Source organism: Pseudorca crassidens, chromosome 2 (genome assembly GCF_039906515.1).
Source record: "Pseudorca crassidens isolate mPseCra1 chromosome 2, mPseCra1.hap1, whole genome shotgun sequence".
Classification (NCBI taxonomy): Eukaryota; Metazoa; Chordata; class Mammalia; order Artiodactyla; family Delphinidae; genus Pseudorca; species Pseudorca crassidens.
In genome coordinates this window covers 75,007,778-75,029,260 of record NC_090297.1, presented here as the reverse complement: position 1 = coordinate 75,029,260, position 21,483 = coordinate 75,007,778, and the positions used below count along the sequence as shown (strand labels likewise).

The following is a 21,483-nucleotide window of genomic DNA, read 5'->3' as shown; positions in this document are numbered from 1 at the left end:
TTAAGAACTTATGTAACAAGAAAGAAAATAAGTTTTCACAAAATTTTTATTTATGAAATTTAAAATATATTAATGTAGTATAATTTTTTGTGATACAAGTCTACTAATGAGAAAAACAGAATTCTTTTGCAAGGGGGATAACATTTAGCTTATTACAGTTTCCTATCATCAAAATTTCATTTGTTAATGTGACTTAGAATGAGATTTTGCATGTTTTACATATTTCATCTTTGAAAATTCTTTTCACACAGATATGTACTGCCAAATACTGCAGTTCATGAGCATATGATTTTAATTGAGCATATTCATTGCTTGGAAGGAATTTATAAAATTCTGTTAGATTCTTCTCTTGGTAGTTGCCTTTTAGAATGTCATTATATTGTACATTAGTCATTTCCAATTGAAGTTATAGGTTGAACTTCTCAAGTGAACAGTTAAATGGATTTTGAATATAGAAATTTCTTGCATCTAGGTCTGAAAAATGCTTTAGAAATGCTTTTGAAAGTGAAAATGCTTTTCACTTTCAAAGGCTGAAAGTGTTTGAGCTCAGAAAATCTACCCACCGCAAATTTGTGTGGAAATGGAGATCTCACTTCTTGTTTTAATTTTTGACAGCACAGGAAGTGTATAAAGCTGTTTGACATTACTTGTGATTAAAACATTAGTTGTCATCAAAGTGACTTTATCACAGTATGTTTCACATGTGAGCATTGTTTTGCCCTGCAATTTTTGGTTAAATTCATAGATAAGCATTAAATGAGTCTGTAGCAAAATCTAATTTCTAAAGCCATTTATCATTCCATAATAGAGGTTGAGGGCAGTTCTTCTCATTCAAAAAAACTTCAATCATAGTCTCAAAAATCTCAATAAAACTTTATCCCTGCTAAGCCATCAAACTGCTACATGTTAGAGAAAGTCAGGATATTCAGTTTCTATTTTGACAAAAAAAAATTCACAGAACCACGGAAGGTTAAATTTACAAGAGTCAATGATAACATATGCTAGATTCAAGTATTTTCCTCAGAGTACCTGATAGTGAATAATACAATAAATAAACATAGCTCTAAATATCTTAACATTTTCACAAGTTTTGTTAATTCGTCTAGTTAGTCTTTCTCTTATCCATTGCTAATCCATTGCCATCAGTTTTATCACATTTTAGCAGATACCACTTCAGGTTGAACTGATTTAATGTTTTAACTTACTTGAAATTATTCTTACCTATAGTCACTCCACAAACTATTCATACAGGTTAATGCTTCAGGCACTTCAAACTCAGCAATGACTCCTCAAAAACAGCTGAGTAGTATTACTAACATCTGTCGATTAATCAAGAGGCAAGGAAAACCACTTGAAAGCATTTGCCTTATTTTTCAATTGACTATTGATGCTGCTCCAGTGTCCTTGACATTTTAAGCAACTGTTCTTGCCAAAATGCTAAGAAACGAGTTTATTTTTGCTGCACGATTTAATTAAATCTATCAATAAGCAACTTTGTTGGACTAACAAATGAGCCACTCAGAAACTTTAGTTGCAACTTCATTTTCAAATTTTTGTGAAGAATTTTTATTGTGATAAGATACTCCGTTTTAGGTTTCCTAATTTTTCTGTTACACTTCTGTGAGGTGGGAATATTGTGTCAAGTGCTTGGTATGATAATGTTGATGTATATTGTACTTTTTTTAGCAAAACTATAGTGTCATTGCATAATAAATAAAGCTTTCACATCTAATTTGATCACAAAATAATCCACATTCCACTGTGCCTTAAAAATACAACATTCAAAGCCCACTGTTTTCTTCTTTTCTTGTTTTGATACAACAGATATGCACTGATAATAAAATCTCACAATGAGTCAATATATGTTCCTCTCAAAACACTGTCAAGCTATAATTGCATCACTGTAATCTGCAATACAACAAGCAGTAGTGAGAAGCAATGAGTGCCTTTTAGTCTCTGCCACAACGACATTATAGCACAAAGCAGTCACAGACAATATATAAATGAATGAGCATGACTGTTTTCCAATAAAACTTTATTTACAGATTCTGAAACTCTAATTTCGTGTAATTTCCACATCTTGAAATATTATTCTTCTTTTGATTTTTTCAACATGTGAAAATGTAATAACTATTCTTCGCTCACAAGCTCTACAAAAAGAGGGGATGGATTGGGTTTGACTTGCAAACCATAGTTTACCAACTTTGTTTTAGGATTTGGCTTTGAGGAAATACTGTTTGCTTACTTAACTTTATTCCCAATTAAGCTATTTGAAGCAAATTTTCTGGAGTCATGTGTGATTGAAAACTAGAATATTCTTTTTTACTGAGATATAATCAATATAACATCATGTAAGTTTCAAGTGTACAATGTAGTGATTTGGTATTTGTATATATTGAGAAATAATGACCACAATAAGAAGAATATTCTTCTTAAGGGTATGTTCATTAGAGTTGTCATGCACACAGGAGTATAACACAAAAAGTTAGAATGTGACAAACATACTTCACATCTAGGCTACTTAGAAGATACTGACTTTGGTGGATAGTACAAAGGTGGACTTTGTGCTGCCTCAGTATTTTTATTTTAAAAATGCAAGACCATTACATTAACTATAATTAGAGATTTTAGGTGAGCCAAAACATCATTTAAACATTTCACTTATTTGGGAAAGAAGCCCAGGATAACTCCCAAACCTGGGCAGTGTATCAACAGTAGGCTTTCAGAACACCAACCCCTCCTTCATTTATTGAGGGTCTGGATGGATTTTCTGGGAGCTGCACCAGTCTTCATTTCTTATCTGTGTTATTTAGGGCGTCAGAGGCAGCCCAGGAAGAATGGGACTGGCTGGGTCTCCAGGTCCTCAAGGAGCAAAGGGTTCATCGGGCCTTCCAGGAAGCCCAGGAGTTCTAGGCCCGAAGGTACTTTCATGTTTGTTCTGATGGATGAGCAGTATTGACCATCCTTCCTGGCCCTGAGTTTACTGGCTAGATCACAGGATGGTAAGACTGATAGCTTTTAATAAAATTTGGCTAACATGAAAACACATTAGGAAAAAACGAAAGTGTGTGGACTTGACACAGCCATCTCCCGTGATAGTCACAGTGCATGTCATTTGCCAAAACTACTCATAAACCCAGGACTGGTGATGCTTTAAAAAATGTTCTTTGACTCATTTTGGTTCTTCTTTCCTTTCTGTCATCTTCATGTCATCTTCATGTCATCTTCTCTGCCAAAACAGAAAAATCTTATTTACTTCCAGTTGCATACTTTCTCAGTTATACTTCCTGTTCCCCTACTTCTGAACCTAACCAACCAATTAATAAATCTGATAGGAGTACAGATTATTTCTTAAAGTCAAAGTGATAATAATTGTCTTGCCTTAACATTCATTGCCAGGAGTATTGCCACATGGCAATAGGCTTTCCATACAAAACCTCTCTTAGAAATATCTCAGTGCAGATTTGACCCAGACAACCAAGAGACTAGTCCCGTATCTAATGCTATTTCATAAAAGACTAGGATTAAGACATTGGCACCCTCATCATTATTACATCTTAATTTGATTTTCAGAGTTCCACTTATAAAGAATTTCTAGGTATTCTGACCCATATGGGTAAACTGAAAATGATGACCCAGCAGCTTACTGTTTAAAGTTTGAGTTCTGTTAATGTTTATACCATGAATATCCCTTTCCACTGAAATACAAGATAGCTGACCAAATGCTAAACCTAGGAAAATAAATAAGAAAGATCCCTACCTTTTATGTGTGAATCTGCAAAAAAAAAAAAAAGATCCAGTTTGTCAAGTCCCAAAGCTGTATCTTTATCTCAATACAGTGAAGGATAATTTGCTAATCTTAAAGCTTTGGTCAAAGTCTACCAAGCATCATTTTTCATTACCTTATCTATAAACTCCACATGATTCTTGTTTATTTTTAGAAATGGTAAAAGCTATTGCAACCCTCACTTCAAAAACAAAATAAAAATAAATTTTAAAAGGACTTGACTTTTTAAAATAAAATAATGATAATAAAGTATGTCTTAAAAGTGAACTTTTAGGGGATAAAGAGGACTGGTATCAAAGGAATCTTGGGAAACAGATAATTGAAATTTCTTAATGATGGAATTGAAAAGATACTCATGGCAAAAACCAGGGTTCACACTTCAAGAGATTCTGCGCTGTTTCTGATATCAGATAGCTGAATCATCTCTGTATGTAAGAAAAACACAGCAAAATAATTTCAATTCAAATAAAATAAAAGTTCCATCGCATACAAACGCCTCCACACATCCTACACCCTCACTTTTCTCTCTGTAGCCCCACTATCCTCCTCCTACTTTTGCAGGCCCCCTCTTCCCTCCTCTTTCCACAGTCATGACCACAATCTCTGGAATTCTATTTCCCTGCTGCCACACTTCTCGTTCATTGTAATCAAATATTATGTGTATGGAAACTATTGGTGGGGAGAACGATCATGCAGATTTTGACTTCTCTAGTGCCTTGTACACATGCCTGAGGATGGGCCAGTATTTAGATTTCATTTAAAAGCCAATATGTTTACAGGTTCTAAAGTCAAGATAACCTTTCTTTTATTGTTTTGTCCGTAGGGTGAACAAGGGCTACCTGGTCAACCTGGAATTCCAGGTAAAAGAGGTCACCGAGGAGCACAAGGTGATCAAGGACCATGTGGAGAGCCTGGCATGAAAGGGCAGTCTGTAGGTGACAACTCAGAAATTCATTAAGCACTTATTCTACAGACCAGGCCAACATCGTACAATAATGGTTATCATATCTATTCACATTGCAGGGAGAACGTGGTATTCAAGGTTTGACAGGTTTCCAAGGATTCCCAGGCCCCAAAGTATGTTTACATATTTTCTGCTCATTTCTGGCTATGTTGAAATACCAATGTTGAAATACCAATGTTCAACATCTGTTCAAAAAACAGATGTTGAAATACCAATATTTAATCTCTGACTTGAGCTTTTGTTTTTTTAATCGCAAAATTTCAGTTGGTACAGAGTAATATATTTGAGTTTTGAATATGTTAATTTTGACTTATGTAACTATATATTTTCCTAGCAATTTTATGGAATAATTAGCTTTTGTCTCTTCTCATTCTGTTTTCCCAAACATTTTATTTGAAAAATTTCAAACATAAAGTTGAGAGAATGAGTAAACACCTATATACCTATTACCTAAATTCTACCAAAACATTTTACTCTACTTGCTTGACTATGTACCTACCCATCTATTTATACCTCCTCCTCTCTCCATCCATTTTTGATGTATTTTGAAGTAAACTGTAGACCTCAGTACAATTCCTCCAAAATACTTAAGCCTGTACTTCATTAACTATCAAGTTCCATTTTTAAGAGCCAATTCTTAATACGTTGGTACAAGGTTATTTCATGTACTAAATGTTCATATTTTGGCTTTTTTTTAATTGTGTTTCTAGGGTCCTGAGGGAGATGCTGGCATTGTTGGAATATCAGGTCCTAAAGGTCCTATTGGACAGAGGGTAAGTATGAAGTCGTTCTGCCTCCCCAGATATTGTGATTCTTTGTTGACTACAGGAATTAGGGTTAAGAACTCTAAAATAAATATACTCCAAATTAATAACTTTAAAAAATGACTCTTAAAACAGAAACTCATTAGAGCACATGCAGACATTCTCAACCTTTTTCAGTTCATTTGTTAGTTTGAGCAAAAGACCTCACAGACCACCTGTACTGCCCAGTTCTTACTTTAAAAAAAAGAATTAATGTAACTACTGGATAATATATTTATTAACTCATACCAGTTAATAAATATATTATAAAAAACATAAAGCAGTTTCATGTTATAAGCATTAATATAACCAGGGACTAGAGACCACCCCCATGTACCACCTGGAGGAGGCTTGTCTATGACCAGAGCTTCTCAGACCACACTTTGAAAAACATTTCCCAATAGCTGTGTTTCCTCTGCTCAGGGGTGGGTATCCCCAGAGAGTAACGAGAAACTCTTTAAAGAGCTGGAAAGGTCAGGGCTCTGAAGAACTCCAGTTAGCTGTTTAGTGCCTGAAATTGCAAACTGTAGTGAACGTAAATAGGATAGATAAGTCACCAGCAGTAACTGGTTATTGTTTTTGTTTGTTTGCTTTTTTATTAACCACACTCTCCTAACTGATGAGATGATCTATAAAACTAAAGAGAAAAAAGGTTAAAAATAAAAGCCAAGCACTGGTTTGACTGTGGTAGTAGCACCTCTACGGCTAACAGCAGCTGCTAAGGCAAGGGTGGAGAGAGCTGAGAGGAAGGAGAGCAGTGCAGATAGAGGAGAACTGAGTCTTGAAGAAGAATTTTAAAACTGAAAACCACTATCTTGTGCAAATATTAAATGAAAAGTCAAATTTTTAAAATCCTACGCCGCTTCCCTAACTCTTATAATAAATTATTTCCTATAATACAAAGAGCAGTGTTATCATGGGCAATGTTTATTTAAAGACCCGTCTCAACATTTCTCCAGGTGCAAATGTATTAGTTATTTTTATGATTTCTGAAGAACCATGGAAAGCTTGTGCTTTTAGGTAAAGTCCAATTCTTTATCATCCACAGGTGGGTTATGTATGGATAGGCTTCTCTGTAATAAATATTGGTTTTAAGTTCTTACATAAAGTTCCCCAGTAATTAAATTCATTCATTCTGATTTTATTAAGTTCTCAATTAATTAAATCCTTTCTTTATATTGTCAAAGAGAAGTTGGCTGCCTGCCTAGCCTCTGTCCTAAGCAAAGTCATATGAGGTGCTGTGTCTCTATAAGCCAGGATCTGAACCTATACTGCTTTGCAGCTCCAGAAATTTTATCAGCTCTCCAATAGTAAGGTTATGGTAACTAGTTCACAAATACTAATTTATAAGTGCAGATATTCCTATTAAGTCATTGTAGAGACAAGTGAAAAGTCTTGCTAGGTTAATATTTAGCAAAAAACTATTATGTACCGGGTACTGGTGTTCAGTTTATGTCCCTATATCATTTACTCCTCATAAAAATCCTGTGAGAGGTGCTATTATCCCCATTTTGCTGGTAGGGAAACTAAATCTCTGAAAGGTAATTTGCTGAAAGTCATATGTGGCTAGTATGTAGAGGAGCTGGAATTTGAATCCACATCTGATTGACTGAATAATATGTACACATCATTATTTCAGAGAGTTAGATCATGGTCAAATTTATTAGACTGACACTTTCTTGGCTTTTTTTTTCCCAGTAATAAGCCAATCTAGAGGATATATTTGATTAGGATAAGAAATCAAGCCTCTTGATTGTGGACCTTTGTGATTTGGGAACCATATTTAAAAATTATCACTTAAAGTAGATCTTCATATTTAAAAGTGCTTTCATTAGATTTACTTTTTAGAGTATCAGGTAATTTCTCTCATTCTAAGCCAACTTAATCTTAAAGCTATTTGTCAATAGACTGAATGGCATTATAATTATCTCCACTGAGTATTTTCTGTATCTTGGCAGGAGCTGGACAGAGAAAGCCTGTTAGATAGCCACATTTATATATGCCACGTTAAGTGGAGCTAGAAACATTGAAATTTGAAGCTAGTGGTAGCGGGGGTGGAGGTTGAGGGAAAATAACTAAAACATGTATTTTGTATTCATTAAGAAATGACAGGCTCCATTTTTAGTTTGGGAGGAGTTGACCAGAGATCCAGCTTATTCAAGGTTACCTTCGTAATCAAATAGCAGCTTACACTTTCAAAACTGTTTTTCACATTTAGTTCTCACAATGGCCCTGTGAAGTAGGCATTCTTATTTTACTGATGAAGAAGCCAGAAGTTTAACTGGTCACAAATGATGCCCTCTGGTTCTTTCCCATAATTTCTCTCAATTCCATGCTACATGTCACCCAAATATCTGCTTGTTCAACATCTATAAATAAATTTATTCAAAATTTTGTCCATGACTCTACATAGTCTTTGTTACATAAAGTAATTGCATTTGTTATGCAATGACACATATATAAAATGGCACCACTGAAGCTATCACCACATAAAAATTGTAATGCTGATTTATCAGTTTGTTAGAAATTAGAGATTAATTCTCCTCATGGGAAACCATAATAATATGCAGAATTGCATCAAATCAAAATTACTATGATTTCTGCCAATAACATAAGATTTTGTAATAAAAACTGGAATTATGTGGACATGGACTATTTTGCCATTGTGCAAGAAATTTTCTAGAATTTTCCTGAATTATACTGGCATTGAGACTGACTGTTTTCTTTTTTTTTTTTAACCCCAACAGGGAAACACTGGCCCCCTTGGCAGAGAAGGTATAATGGGCCCAACAGGTAGAACTGTAAGTTTGTCACAATACAGGTTTTTTTTTTCCTTTTATATATATATATATATATATATTTTTTTTTTTTTTACTTAATCCTATTCTAGAGTAATCCACAAGGGATCACCCTGGGTATTTGAGAAGCAAGGATAAAAACAGATGTACATTTTCATCTGGAAGGTTATTCTTGAGAACTTAGAAATCTAATGTAATGAAAAGGTGTACAGAGTGAGGTAGGCACTTAAAACTGAAGTTGAGAAAGGAAAGTAGCACTGGGTGGAGGAGGAGGGGTTGAGCATTATAAGCACAGGGGTGATCACTAAAGCAACAGAAAGAATCCATTTTCTGAAAGAGGGAGAATAAGAAAAGGTACGCATACAGCCAAGATTTGAGTCTTTGGAAGTGCCCACAATAAAGGGATGAAATAGTTGGTGGGAAGAGCAGGAAAACCAGAAAAGCACAAGGTTAAGCTCAGTTTCGAGAAAGGAGTAGCTAACCGTGATCTTTAAGAGAATACATTGCAGTGGAAGACAGAGTACAGCTTTCAGTGAGGAAGGAAGTAAATAAAAATATTTAATAATAACTTTTCTCAAACTTTTGGAGTAGGTATGATTATTTGCATTCAAGACATAAGGAAACAGATGACATTTATAGTAGTTCACCTAATTTAAGATAATACAGGTAGTGAATCATATAGATGATATTTCCTACTTCAAGAGCAGTGCTCTTTCCACTCCATTCAAGCTATGTCTGGAGAGGAAACTGAGAGAGTTAACATATGCCAGGGCCTTAGGGAATCTTGCTATAAAATAAAACAGAAATAAGACAGTGAGGTGGTCACAGGAGGGTTTTAAAATACTAACAGTAGTATAAACATACAAGAGGAAAACTGAGGCTTGGAAAGGAAAGATTCATTCTCTGCAGGGAATCAGTATTTTGAATCATTTGAAAGTGTTGTGTCTATAGACACAGAGTTTTAAAATATAAAAGAGAATGTTTCAAATATTAAGTATCACTGTTCTCATTGATAAATTTAGAGAAGAATTCACCACCAAAGTTTCTGGCTTTTTAATTTAAAAAAATGAAATGTGTAACTCAATATTTCTCTAGATTTGCAGCATTTACCACTCAGAGCTATATAGTCTAAGTGGGAGGTTATAAGTGGGAGAAATCTCATATTTCAGTGGGTGGTTGGTTCTTCAGCAAGCTAAGGAACACATACTGTTCTGATTATGGAATGATTGTTCTCCTCTGTCAAAAATGTGAAATATTAATTGGCTAAGGAAAATATGATAAAGAAATGGCTCAGTTAAAATATCTTACTGTGCTTTGTTTATAGATAGTTCTTAAAGGCCCTTATAATGCTCAGCATGTACATCAAATTTTTTCCATCTATTTTTTCTATTCTAAGAAGAAACTTCTAAGGAAAGCTCACTATGAAAGAATAAGAATTTGAGAATGGCCAAAACACACTGTGGAAAAAAATAGTGGTGGGGGATGGAGGACTTGCTTTTCCAAAAAGGAAAACATTACTTCAGAGTCTTTGTAAATGACACTATGTGTTAGTACAAAGAATAGATCATTGTAACAGGCTAGAGCCCAGAATTAGATCTCAGACTAAATAGGAATTTAATTACAATGAAAATGGTATATCAGTTAGGATGATTTGGACTGCAAGTAATAGGAACCCTGAATCAAACTGGCATTAACAATAAGGAAACTTCTATCTCATTATGGGAATCCCAGAGTTAGGAAGGGCTTCAGATTTGGTTAATTTGGCGACTTAATCATGTTATCCAAGACTATTTCCATACATCTGCTCTGCCATCCTGAATGCTACCTTTATAATTAGGCTTAGGGCAAATGACTACAATTTCTCAGGAATCACATCTAGATATAATTATCCAAAGTGAAAAAGTGAACTGTATCCCTTGTCTTGGGAAAAATAAAACTTTTTCTATAAGTCTCCATTTACATTTTTGTTTCTCACGTCTATTAATCAGCCACACACCCATTCCTATAACAGTGGTAGGGAAGGGAGACGAAATTCCTTTTAGTCTTACTACTGCTATAAGAAATTTTAACCCTATTTCACCCAATTTTTTAAAAATCTCAGATGAACTTTTAAAGACTTTGTTAAAAAAAAAAAGAAAGAAAAGAAGCAATTAAAAATCTCAGAAAAATCATCTAGGAAACTAAAGTATAGCTTAAGGGTTGGGGAGACCTTTTATATAAGATAGGAAATGTGAAAATTATAAAAGAACAGAAGACATATTTGAATGCTTGAAAATTTTTAATTTTTATGGCAAAAGATTCCATAAGTAAAACTAATATAATTGAGAAAAAGTAACTGCAAAGCATATACCATATAATGGGTAATATAAAGAGCTTTACAAATTGGTATGAAAAAGAAAATTTAGTAGAGAATTGAAGAATAAATCCAAAAGGTCAGTAATTATTTGAAAAACCAGTCTTCTAACTTTTAGTCAGAGAAATGCAAATTAAGGTAATAATGAGATATTACATCTAACCTCTCAGAAAGGGCTGTAGGAAGAAAGGTATTTTTGTTTATCACTAATAGAAATCTGAATTACAGCCTTTATGGAAAGGTATTTGTTAAAATATATGTACATATACCCTATGACCAAGCAGTTCCACTTTGAGGAATTTGTCCCATATAAATAAAAGTACCCAATACACTAGGGAAATTTTACAAAGCTTTTTTTCACAGCACTGTTTGTAATGGCAAAAAAAAAAAAAAGTATGAAATCACATGAATGCTCATCTGTAGAGGAATGGTTGAGTAAACTCTGATCTATCCACTTTGTGGAATATTAATGCAACTATTAAAAATAATTATTGTATCTAGTTTGGCTGACTTGCAGTTGTTTCATGATGTATTATTAAGCATGAAAAATGTGATGCATAGAAGAGTATATAATATCAACATTATAAAACATGACCAATCACCCCATACACATGTAAATACACGTGTCAATATCTGATTAGAAAAAAAGTATGAAGCGATATGTACCACGTTGTTAATACTGGATTGGAGGTGGAGGAGGGCATAAAAAAAGTTCTGTAAAGATATCTTAAAAATCAGCTTTTTAAAGTTGATATAGTAGTTTGAAATGAATTAAGGACAAGATAGGAAACACAAAAGAAGTAATATAGTGAATAATAATGAAACAGTATTTTTAGCCTGCAAGATTAACAAAAAGTGATAGTACATCATAGCATGTATCAGAAGAAACATGCATTCCCATATATTGCAAGTGTGAATGCAATTTCAAACAAACTTTCTGGAGGACAATTTTTATCAAAAATTTTTAAGAGTGCAAGGATATTTATCACAGTGCTGTTTATCATGACAAAAATTAGAAAAAAATTTAATAGGCAATTCATTTAAAATATCATACTTTTTAAAATACTGGTAAGCATTATGGTTAGGTGGGAATTGTAGATTGATATAGAAAAGCATTAATATTTTGAAGGTGCAAATTCAGGTTACAGAAAAGATGAGTAGTATTATCTCATTTTTTAATTAAAAAATACACAATTTCCACAAGGAACATGAAAATATTAACAGGAATAACAGTAGTGACATCCAGCAACAGCAGAGTTCACATTGTCTTCAAGTGCACATGGAACATTCACTGAAATAAACCATATTTTAGATCATAAAACAAATTTTACTAAACTTAAAATAACAGAAGTCATGTAAGGTATATTCTCTGGCCATAACAGAATTAAACTAAGAATCAATAAACTAGAAAGATAATAGGAAAACCCCCAAACACTTGAAAATTAAACCTCACACTTCTAAATAATTCAAGGACCAGAGTGTCTCAAAGAAAGTTAGAAAATATTTTGAATTGACTGAAACTGTATACACAACGTATCAAAATTTATGGGATATAGCTCAGAAGGAGCTATAAAAAAAGAAAGAAGATAAAAAGAAGATAAAAAAGAAGATAAGAAAGAAAAAAAGAAGATAAAAGAGAAGGAGGAAACCACCCTGGAAGCAGGGTTTTTCAAAGGCTGAGAGAAACAAATATTAGAAGAATTTAACTTTCTTAATTTTCTCTCTAAATTATTTTGCCTTTGATTGTCAGATCAGCTGTTTTGACTTAACTGAATGAATAAGTAGCATAACCCTCACTTTAAGGTGGAACTAGGCATAGCAAAACAGACATGGTGAGTCAGTAGATTGTATTTGTTTTGCTTTAACTTAGGAAATCAGAATTTATATAACTTTAACTAAACAGGTCTTGCTAGATAGGAAAAAACCCAACAGAAATTATCATGTTTCTGGATACAGCCTCAACTACATTTGATAAATAACTATCAACAACACTAAACTAACATTTTATTTTTCTTTCAGGGACCCAGAGGTGAAAAAGGCTTTAGAGGTGAAACTGTAAGTTTAACTAAATTTGTGGTAATAGTATCACTGGTCACTAGGTTATAAGCTCTATGAAAGCAAGGACCTTTTTTGATTTTTTCATTATTATGTCCCTTATACTTGTGGAATGAAAATAAAATTACAGTTTTCAGGAAGAAAACTAACCTATATGTAGAACTAACCTATATGGTATATTGCAGTGAAACCTGATAAGCCCTAAACATGCTTAAGAATCTGTCAGTCACATTCTTTCCAAATCACTGTGTGAAGTTGAATATTTGCCTTCTCAGGCATCAGGAGAGGAGGTGTGAGCCTTCTTCACTGGTGCCAGAACAGGAGGACTGTCAAGTCACTTTAGATATATACCACCAGATCCAGTCAGCACCCAAGAGGGCTGCAAAGCAGAAGCAAATCATTAGTTGTATATTTCAGCCAACTGGAAACAATGGTGAGAGGATGGGCAAAAGGTACACAGCATTTTCAGGACTAAATGGCTTACACTGGCACTATTTCCTATTTTTCTTGGATGTCAATTCTTCCAAGTTAAAGAAGATATTTTGTAAAGGGGCCACTGTCCCAGCAGAACTTATTAAAGCAGCAGTCATAAACAGAGGGCATGCATGGAGTGAAATGAGGGGTACTGAAACCAAATATAGAAGGCATATAGGAATAAACTTGAAGATAGCATTAAAGTCTTGCTTAAAAGGTCATGATATTATGTAGTGACAGCTGAGATCTTTGCTTTTCACCATAGGGTAAGCTTGGGGCTCAGAGTAAGTAAATTATAGTTTTATTAGTTTGCTGAGGAAGGAAATTTATGTGATTTCAGATAGCCTAAGAATCCTCAAAGGGTATTAAAATAGATGTGTTTAATTTGCAGCAATGTGTCCCTTATATTTTCTCAGCAGACTTACTTAACAGGAAGCAAGGATGTTTGCACACAGTGAAGCTATATGCCCCCACCCCCCACCCCCCACTCCCGCAGGAGAAGTGGAAAGGGAAAAGAAAAAATAGGGAGGCTTGGAATTAACCCATATTCCATACCTGTCTCCAACTGCCTCCCTGACCTATCCTCTCCAAGTACTGTGGCTAGAACGTAAGCTCCATCAAGATAGGAAACCTCGAGTGCCTATGACAATGGCTGTCACAAGCATTTCATGTGAAAAAAATTCCCTATTTGTACACGTATGTGACCTTCTTTCTCCAGATACAAAACATTAAGAAGAAAAATGATAAAAGCCTTGAAAATCACAGTTCTAAAGTGAATCTTGGAGATTACCTTCACCACACCTATTATGTTACACTCGAGATATCTGAGATCCATATGTGCAGCAGCTCCCTCAAGGACATGCAGCTAATTAGGTACAGAAATAAGACCAGAGCCCAGATCTTCCAAATCCCAGGCTACTGTGCTTTTCTATTAATCATAGTACCTCTCAGAAAATAAGGGTTAGGAGCAACTTGGGTAAGGAAGATGGTATGTACACATCCTTCACCTACTTTAAGAGCAGCCCACATACAGATTCCACATGAATGGATTCCTGATACGCAGTTATCCCCTAGGGCTTATAGGGCATAACTCATGAATTCACTCATTCCATCTTAATCACATTACTGTCTAATAATAAATCTTATTTAATATTACTAAACTCCCAATTAAACCCTCTAAACCAGTGGTTCTCAACCAGGAGCCATTTTGCTCCCCCTCCCAGGAGACATTTGGCAATGTGTGGAAACATTTTTGGTTGTCACAACTGGAGAAAAGGGAAAGGTTGCTAGTGGCATCTAGTGTGCAGAGACCAGGGATGCTGCTAAGCATCTACCGTGCAAGCTTCTCAGTTTAAGAATGAGGAAAGGGAAGCTCTCTGTACATAAGCCAGCCTAAGGTAAAGATCCTGAAACTAAAGATTGCATTTATGTAAAGGCAAAGTCTAACACAGTCAGGTTTAAGGACATACACTTACCAGTATTTTTCAAATTTAATGAAAAAAATATGTTACTTTTGAAGGATCATATGGGAATTGTGGGATTAAATGGAGAGACAGTCTATTTTCAAAGGTAGTGCTTTCACTACAGCCAAATAACCACTATAACCATTCACATTAATTTGGTTCCCCTATAGGAAATTAACATAGACAATTGTAGTCTTATTATAAACTGTATGATAACCTTCTTTATATACTTGTTTATATAATATCTAGAGAGAGTGAATCACTTTTCCTTAGTGGTGGGTTAGGTAGAAGAATAAAAAAGAATAAATACTATATTGTTGGAATAATATTTTGTTTTACTTGGCCTTATTCTATGCATTTGCTTCACTGGGGTTGTCCTGTCCTGTCTTGTTTGGTTTGAAGTATTTCATTTTATCATATTTGTGATGATCTGACTCGTTCTGGGTAACAAGCTGAAGTGAACTCAGTAAAAACAGTTTCTTCTTTCTATGACAAAATGCTTTTTCACAGTCAAAGATAAGGTAGATATTTTGTACTGAACCTTCAGTGAGATTTTGCAAATGTCAGAAATATGCTAAGTAGAGTAAAATGTCAACTGTTTATTTTTACAATGCTGATCCAAAATGGAGAAACTTACTCAGCCAATTTCACTCTTGAGCCTCTGTATATTTAAATTTATTTATTTATTTTTGGCTGTGTTGGGTCTTCGTTTCTGTGCGAGGGCTTTCTCTAGTTGTGGCAAGCGGGGGGCCACTCTTCATCGCGGTGCGCGGGCCTCTCACTGTCGCGGCCTCTCTTGTTGCGGAGCACAGGCTCCAGACGCGCAGGCTCAGTAATTGTGGCTCACGGGCCCAGTTGTTCCGCGGCATGTGGGATCTTCCCAGACCAGGGCTCGAACCCGTATCCCCTGCATTGGCAGGCAGATTCTCAACCACTGCGCCACCGGGGAAGACCGAGCCTCTGTATATTTAAAAGGCTGTCTCCAACATGAAATCTCCCTAACTTGCCATGCCACTTCTGAGGTAAAAGTCTGATGCATTTTCTCCTTTAACCTATAATCATAAACCAGGCAAACTAAGAAATGTCCAGCAGGCATGGTGTTGGAGTACTCTATCCTTTTTAAGTTACTATGTGTTGTTTGTTCTTATTGTCACAGTATATTTAGAATCAACAGCTTTGGCAATAAAAGATACTTAAGTCAAGCATAGCATTAACATTATTCAAAACTCAGTTGAAGATAAATTTTGCTTTGCCATCTTTTAACCATAATCTGAATTTGACTCGGTGTAGTCTTAACATTCAATTGACCATCCAGTAAGTTAAATTTTGAGCATTCTTAACAGTGATTACTGTTGTTTCATTTTGAAAAATGTCAGCATAACTTTTCACATTTTACTATATACCTTTCAACTATTCTAATTTCTAAATCAGTACTAGTTAATTTAAACATTATTCATTCATTCGTTACCAATCTTTGAACACCTACTATGTATTAGGCACTATTCCTGTTCCAGAAAATGAGAGGATGACTAAGACACTTTTAAAGGTCTGTAGGGACTTTCCTATTTGTTATGTACTATGGAATGCAGAAGTGGTTAGTTGAAGAAGAAGGTGGCAAGGTGGGTATATAGTTTTAAAGAAGTATTGGAAGAGGAATGGGAATTGAATAGACAGAAAAGGTAAGGAGAAGCATTCCTGGTCGAGGAAATAGCACATGCGGGAGAATTCATGTGTGAAAGAATTTGGACGATTCAGAGATCTGCAAGTGGTTGGTTACAGATGGGAGTGTAGGATGGGTTGGGGAGAGTAAGTGGAAATAAGGCCCAGACCTTGAAGAAGAGGCAGGGGTGCATATTGACTTAGAACATATACTTTTGTATTTAACTGACTTGGATTTTAATCCTATCTCTGCCCTTTACTTGCTGGTTACTTAGCCATTCCATTTTCTTAACTGTGAAGTAGAAATATAGCATACAACTTGGCATACAGTGAGTTCTAATAAATGAGCACACAGCTTGACACATAGTGAGCTCTCAGTAAATGGTATCTATCACTGAAAAGAAGTTTATACTTTATCCACTAAACAGTAAAAAGCCATTGAATGATTTTAATTAAATAATGATATGATTAGATTTCCATTTTATAAGTAGAATGTAGTTAGCATAGTAGAGAGAAGAAAGTCAGTAAGTCAAATTAGGAGTCCAGGCACAGCATGATATCTTAGTCAGCTGGGGCTCCTATAACAAATTGCTGTGGGCAAAAAAAAAATATTTATTTTTCATAGTACTGGAGACTGGGAAATCCAAGGTTAAGGTGCTCACAGATTCCATATATAATGAGGGTCCTCTACCTGGTTTGCAGATAGCTAGCTGCCTTCCTGCTATAACCTCACATGGTAGAGAGAGAGCATCTCTCTCGTGTCTCTTCTTATAAGGGCACTACCACTCACAAAGGCTCCAATGATTTAATTAGCTCCCAAAGACCCCACCTCTAAATATCATCACACTGGAGATTAGGGCTTCAATATATGCATGTAGGAGGGGACACAAACATTTAGTCCATAGCACATGATCAGCACTAAACTAAGAGAGTTGCTGTGAGGATGGAGTAGTAGTATTTTGGGAAGATTTGGAGGTCAAATCAACAGTAGTGGGTAACCAAATTATAGGTGGATGTTGAAGGAGAAGGAGATGTCTAAGGACACTGAAGTTTCCATTTTTTACAATTAGTTGTATGGTAGATAGAAATAACAGGAAAAATAGAATTAACATTGTTAAATGTTACATTTATAAGTTTATTAAAATGAATAAATTTAGTTTCTAGTAATATCAACAAAACATGAGAGTATATATTCAGCTTGTTGATGAATGTGGGTGACAGCTGAGTTCAAGAACATATTACTTCAAAATACTAAAATAACTTTGAATCCTATCACTTGCCTCATATGAAAAGGCAATGATAGCAGCTGAATCTTAGTCATCTTGTTTATACCAAACCAAAAGCATTGTATATACATATTGTGCTTTGTCTCCATTTCTTCTAGGGTCCCCAAGGACCGAGAGGTCAACCAGGGCCTCCAGTGAGTTTATTTACATTTATATCTGTTTACCATTGATGCTTATATGCCTGCTTGGTTTGAGATATCTACTTAATAAATACTTTAAAAATCTTTTTATGTTATAGGGTCCACCTGGAGCATCAGGCCCAAGAGTAAGTTTTCTTGGTTTTGTTTATTTTATCTTAGTATAAGATAATTTTTTAGGGCTTCCCTGGAGGCACAGTGGTTGAGAGTCCGCCTGCCGATGCAGGGGACATGGGTTTGTGCCCCAGTCCGGGAAGATCCCACGTGCCGCGGAGCGGCTGGGCCCGTGAGCCATGGCCGCTGAGCCTGCGCGTCCGGAGCCTGTGCTCTGCAACGGGAGAGGCCACAACAGTGAGAGGCCCGTGTACCACAAAAAAAAAAAAAAAAAAAAAAAAAGGTAATTTTTTAAAGCTTCTTCTATTAACTCCCTGTTAAAAGGTATCCCTATTGCCTACCTCTGTTCCTTTTGTTAATCTGATATAGAATCTTCCCAACTATAATAACACTTGAAATCCAAGCCTCACAGTTCTTGTCTATAAAATGAGGATGGTATCTCTTACTTTCTTGGGTGGATTTGAGTTTTAAATAAGAAGTAAAGTACTCAGCACAATGTCTGACATAATTAATGCTCCAAAATACTAACTCCCTCCATTTCTTCCTGTTTCTGGGTCCTAGCTCTCCTTTTTCAAATGTTCTTTTTTGCCAACCAGAGTTATACACTTTTTAGCCTTTACATGAACTCTTCTCACTTGCTGCTGGCCATAGAAGCCCTGGAACTTCTCATGTATTTGCTCGTGACCAATCACAACCCAAAACTTGCTACTGCTATCTTTGAGGTGATACTTCCGTTACTTCATTATCAGCTATCATCTCCTGGCCTCAATGTTCCAAGACTGGTTTCTCTCATGCGTTGTATCCACTCTGCTACTCAGTAATATCTTTGTTTTCCTACTTTCTACAAAAGGTCTCCTTCTATCTTCAACCTCACCCATGCCCCATTCCTGCAGAATCAGAATCCTGGTCAAATGCAGTGGTCCTTGGTCAGATTTCCTGCTTAAAGGAAATCCGCTGTTGGCTACACTGTCCAAACAGATGGCCAGTCCTATGCCTTCCAAGCCTTACTTATTTCCACATGCTTCTCTGGTATCATTTGGATCTCTGAAAGTTCTACCTGGTGGATCACTGCGGTCCACTCCCAGCAGGTCAGGAACTCTTCATTCCCCTCAGCTTTTCATCAGGGCAAGGAGTAACTTTCAAGCAAAGTGCCACAGGAAGATGGTCTCCTTGGAAACAAGACACCTATTTCTCTATGATTTTTTAAAAATTACTCCCCGTTTCTGGCCATCTGACTGATGGGGATTGAAACCTTCCCTGGCATGAACATCAGTGGGCATGTCCTTTTTTAAATCTTTAGATTATTCTCCGCTTCTCTGTTCTTCCTTTCCTCCTGGATCCTCACAATGCATGGGTTAGAAAAACCCTCATCAGTTGCCTTCTCACCTTATAATGACTTTGATATATCATAGCTGCTTTCCTAATAAAGAACAAGTTCTAAAAGGTCATATATCATTGGCAAATTAGAGGTGTTCAGTGAAAACTTTCACATTGAAGTGCCAAATTTTGGGGCACCGCATCCCTCTCTCACTTGAAAAATGTTTGTATGTGTTCCTCTACAGCCAAAATGAATTAGGACATGTGAGAGGTTTCTGCTCTGAGAAAAATGTGGATAAGAATATATATTTTGAGGAATTATTAGGAGGATTAAATGAAAAAGTATATGTGCTTGACACATTATAGGTACTCAGCTAACATTAGTTTCTTTGTTTCCTTCTTCCCTTTCTCTCCTTTCTGTCTTCCTTGTTCCTGGCCAGTATGAAACCCAGTTTCTTTATACTGTCTTTCTGGGACTTGCAGAGACCACTGTAGGAAAGTGGCAGTGTAGCCTTGAAAAAAAGACTTTCAGAGTAGAAGTTTACATGCCAATAAGAAAATACCTACATATTCCTTCTAAACTCAAACTATGATCATATCTTCTGTGAAACTCTTCTTAATTCCATCCCCTCGTTGCACTGCAAGATAGAACTGATCACTTCCCCTTCTTCATTCATACTCATTTATTTTCATGCCCATTTCCATGTATTAGACTGTGAACTCTCTGAAGGTAAGCAATGTGTTCTGTATCTCTTTTCCATTCAAGCCCTTAAGAAGTGTCTACTGAATGAATGAATAAATGCAAACAGGCAAGTTGCAACTCTTAGAAAATTTCAGTGGGAATCCTCCAAGCCAGAAGACTTCACTTGGAGGGAAATAATGTCTAGAATGGAATAGGATCATATTAGAATTAGAGATAGAAGTCTTCTTAGTAATTATTTAGTAATTATTTTAGACTGAATTGTCACTCATTAGTTGGTGGATCATAAGATCAACATGGTGAGTCTCAGCATTCTTTTGAAATGAAATTAAAACAGAAAAATGTGGGGAGTGACTGTTTAACGGGTATAGGGTTTCTTTTAGAGGTGATGAAAATGTTGTGAAATTAAATAGTGGTAATGGTTGCAAAACACAGTGAATCTACCAGAGCAATAAACTGGATACTTTAAAATGACTAAAATGGTGAATTTTATGTTATGTGAATTTTACTCAATTTTTAAGAAAAGCACAAAAAAAGAACACCCTAGGACCTACTGTACAGCACAGAGAACTATATCCAATATCTTGTAATAACCTACAATGGAAAAGAATCTGAAAAATAATAGATAAATAGAGATATAAATAGAGATATAGATTATAATATGTATAACAATCACTTTGCTATACATCTGAAACTAACACATTGTAAATCAACTATACTTCAATTTAAAAAAAACATAATAAGTATATCACCACTAGTAGGGAAAAATATGTTTTGTAAACGTTTTCAGTTAAATATATGTTTGTGTGAACCTTATCATGATATAAAAATGTATTTATTACTATGGGTCAAGATAAAAAAAGTTTGAAAACCTCTAACCTAGTCCAGCCCCCTCTTTTTAAGACCTATAAGTAACTTGCTCAAGTTCCTAAAGTAGAATAGCTAAAAAGCAATGTTTCAGGAAAAGGAATATATATTGATGGTGCTTTTGAATTTGAGGATATTATCAGGGTGATGACCAGACCTCAGTGCACATGGTAAGATATTTAGAAACTGACCAAAAAAAAATTACAACAGGATGTCAAAGTTAACCACAAATGGTTGGTGGGATAAAGGATGGGTGTATGGGGGAGTGTGTGTGTGTGTGTGTGTGTGTGTGTGTGTGTGTGTGTGTGTGATGTGGGGAGTGGAAATAGTAAAAATTGAAAATCATTAAATGAGATAAGGAATTTTCAACTTAATGATACCAGTTAATGGGTCAGCTGTGAAACCTGGATTGGTGAATTGAGAGGTTGCAGCAGCTGCGGGTATCATCCTAGTTCCCTAGAACAAGCAATTTCCTCTACCATAGAGAGGTGCATGACCTGAAATCAGTTCCCACCCCATAAATGTTTTCACCATTGAGTGATCTTAAAATTTTAGATGGCTGGAAAATAACACTTCTTAAAGTACTGGGGTGCCCAGACTAGATCTGCATTTTACTCAAATAAATTGGAAAGGAACTGTGAATATTACGTCCCCTCAAGGTATAATGAATCCTCCTAATTTCTTTCATTTGTCCCACTAATCCTGG

The 21,483-nt window shown here is 35.4% G+C and overlaps 1 protein-coding gene and 1 long non-coding RNA gene across 7 annotated transcripts in view; one reads left to right on the top strand and one right to left on the bottom strand.

Annotated features, from left to right (window-relative positions):
* The window catches only part of LOC137218932 (uncharacterized), a 213,334-nt gene that overhangs the window by 128,820 nt on the left and 63,031 nt on the right, over nt 1-21,483 (bottom strand). For 2 of the 3 annotated variants that reach the window (XR_010940925.1, XR_010940926.1), the window contains one exon: nt 7,391-13,139. This is a non-coding gene — a long non-coding RNA (uncharacterized lncRNA). Of the gene's footprint in view, nt 1-1,221; nt 3,230-7,390; nt 13,140-21,483 lie in introns of those variants that run through there. The other variant, XR_010940928.1, reaches the window with a different exon arrangement.
* The window catches only part of COL24A1 (collagen type XXIV alpha 1 chain), a 431,777-nt gene that overhangs the window by 388,499 nt on the left and 21,795 nt on the right, over nt 1-21,483 (top strand). For all 4 annotated transcript variants that reach the window (XM_067726773.1, XM_067726774.1, XM_067726775.1 and 1 more), the window contains 8 exons: nt 2,814-2,921; nt 4,611-4,718; nt 4,811-4,864; nt 5,462-5,524; nt 8,302-8,355; nt 12,725-12,760; nt 17,741-17,776; nt 17,881-17,907. In XM_067726773.1, coding sequence (XP_067582874.1) covers nt 2,814-2,921; nt 4,611-4,718; nt 4,811-4,864; nt 5,462-5,524; nt 8,302-8,355; nt 12,725-12,760; nt 17,741-17,776; nt 17,881-17,907 — 486 coding nt within the window. The remainder of the gene's footprint in view (nt 1-2,813; nt 2,922-4,610; nt 4,719-4,810; nt 4,865-5,461; nt 5,525-8,301; nt 8,356-12,724; nt 12,761-17,740; nt 17,777-17,880; nt 17,908-21,483) is intronic.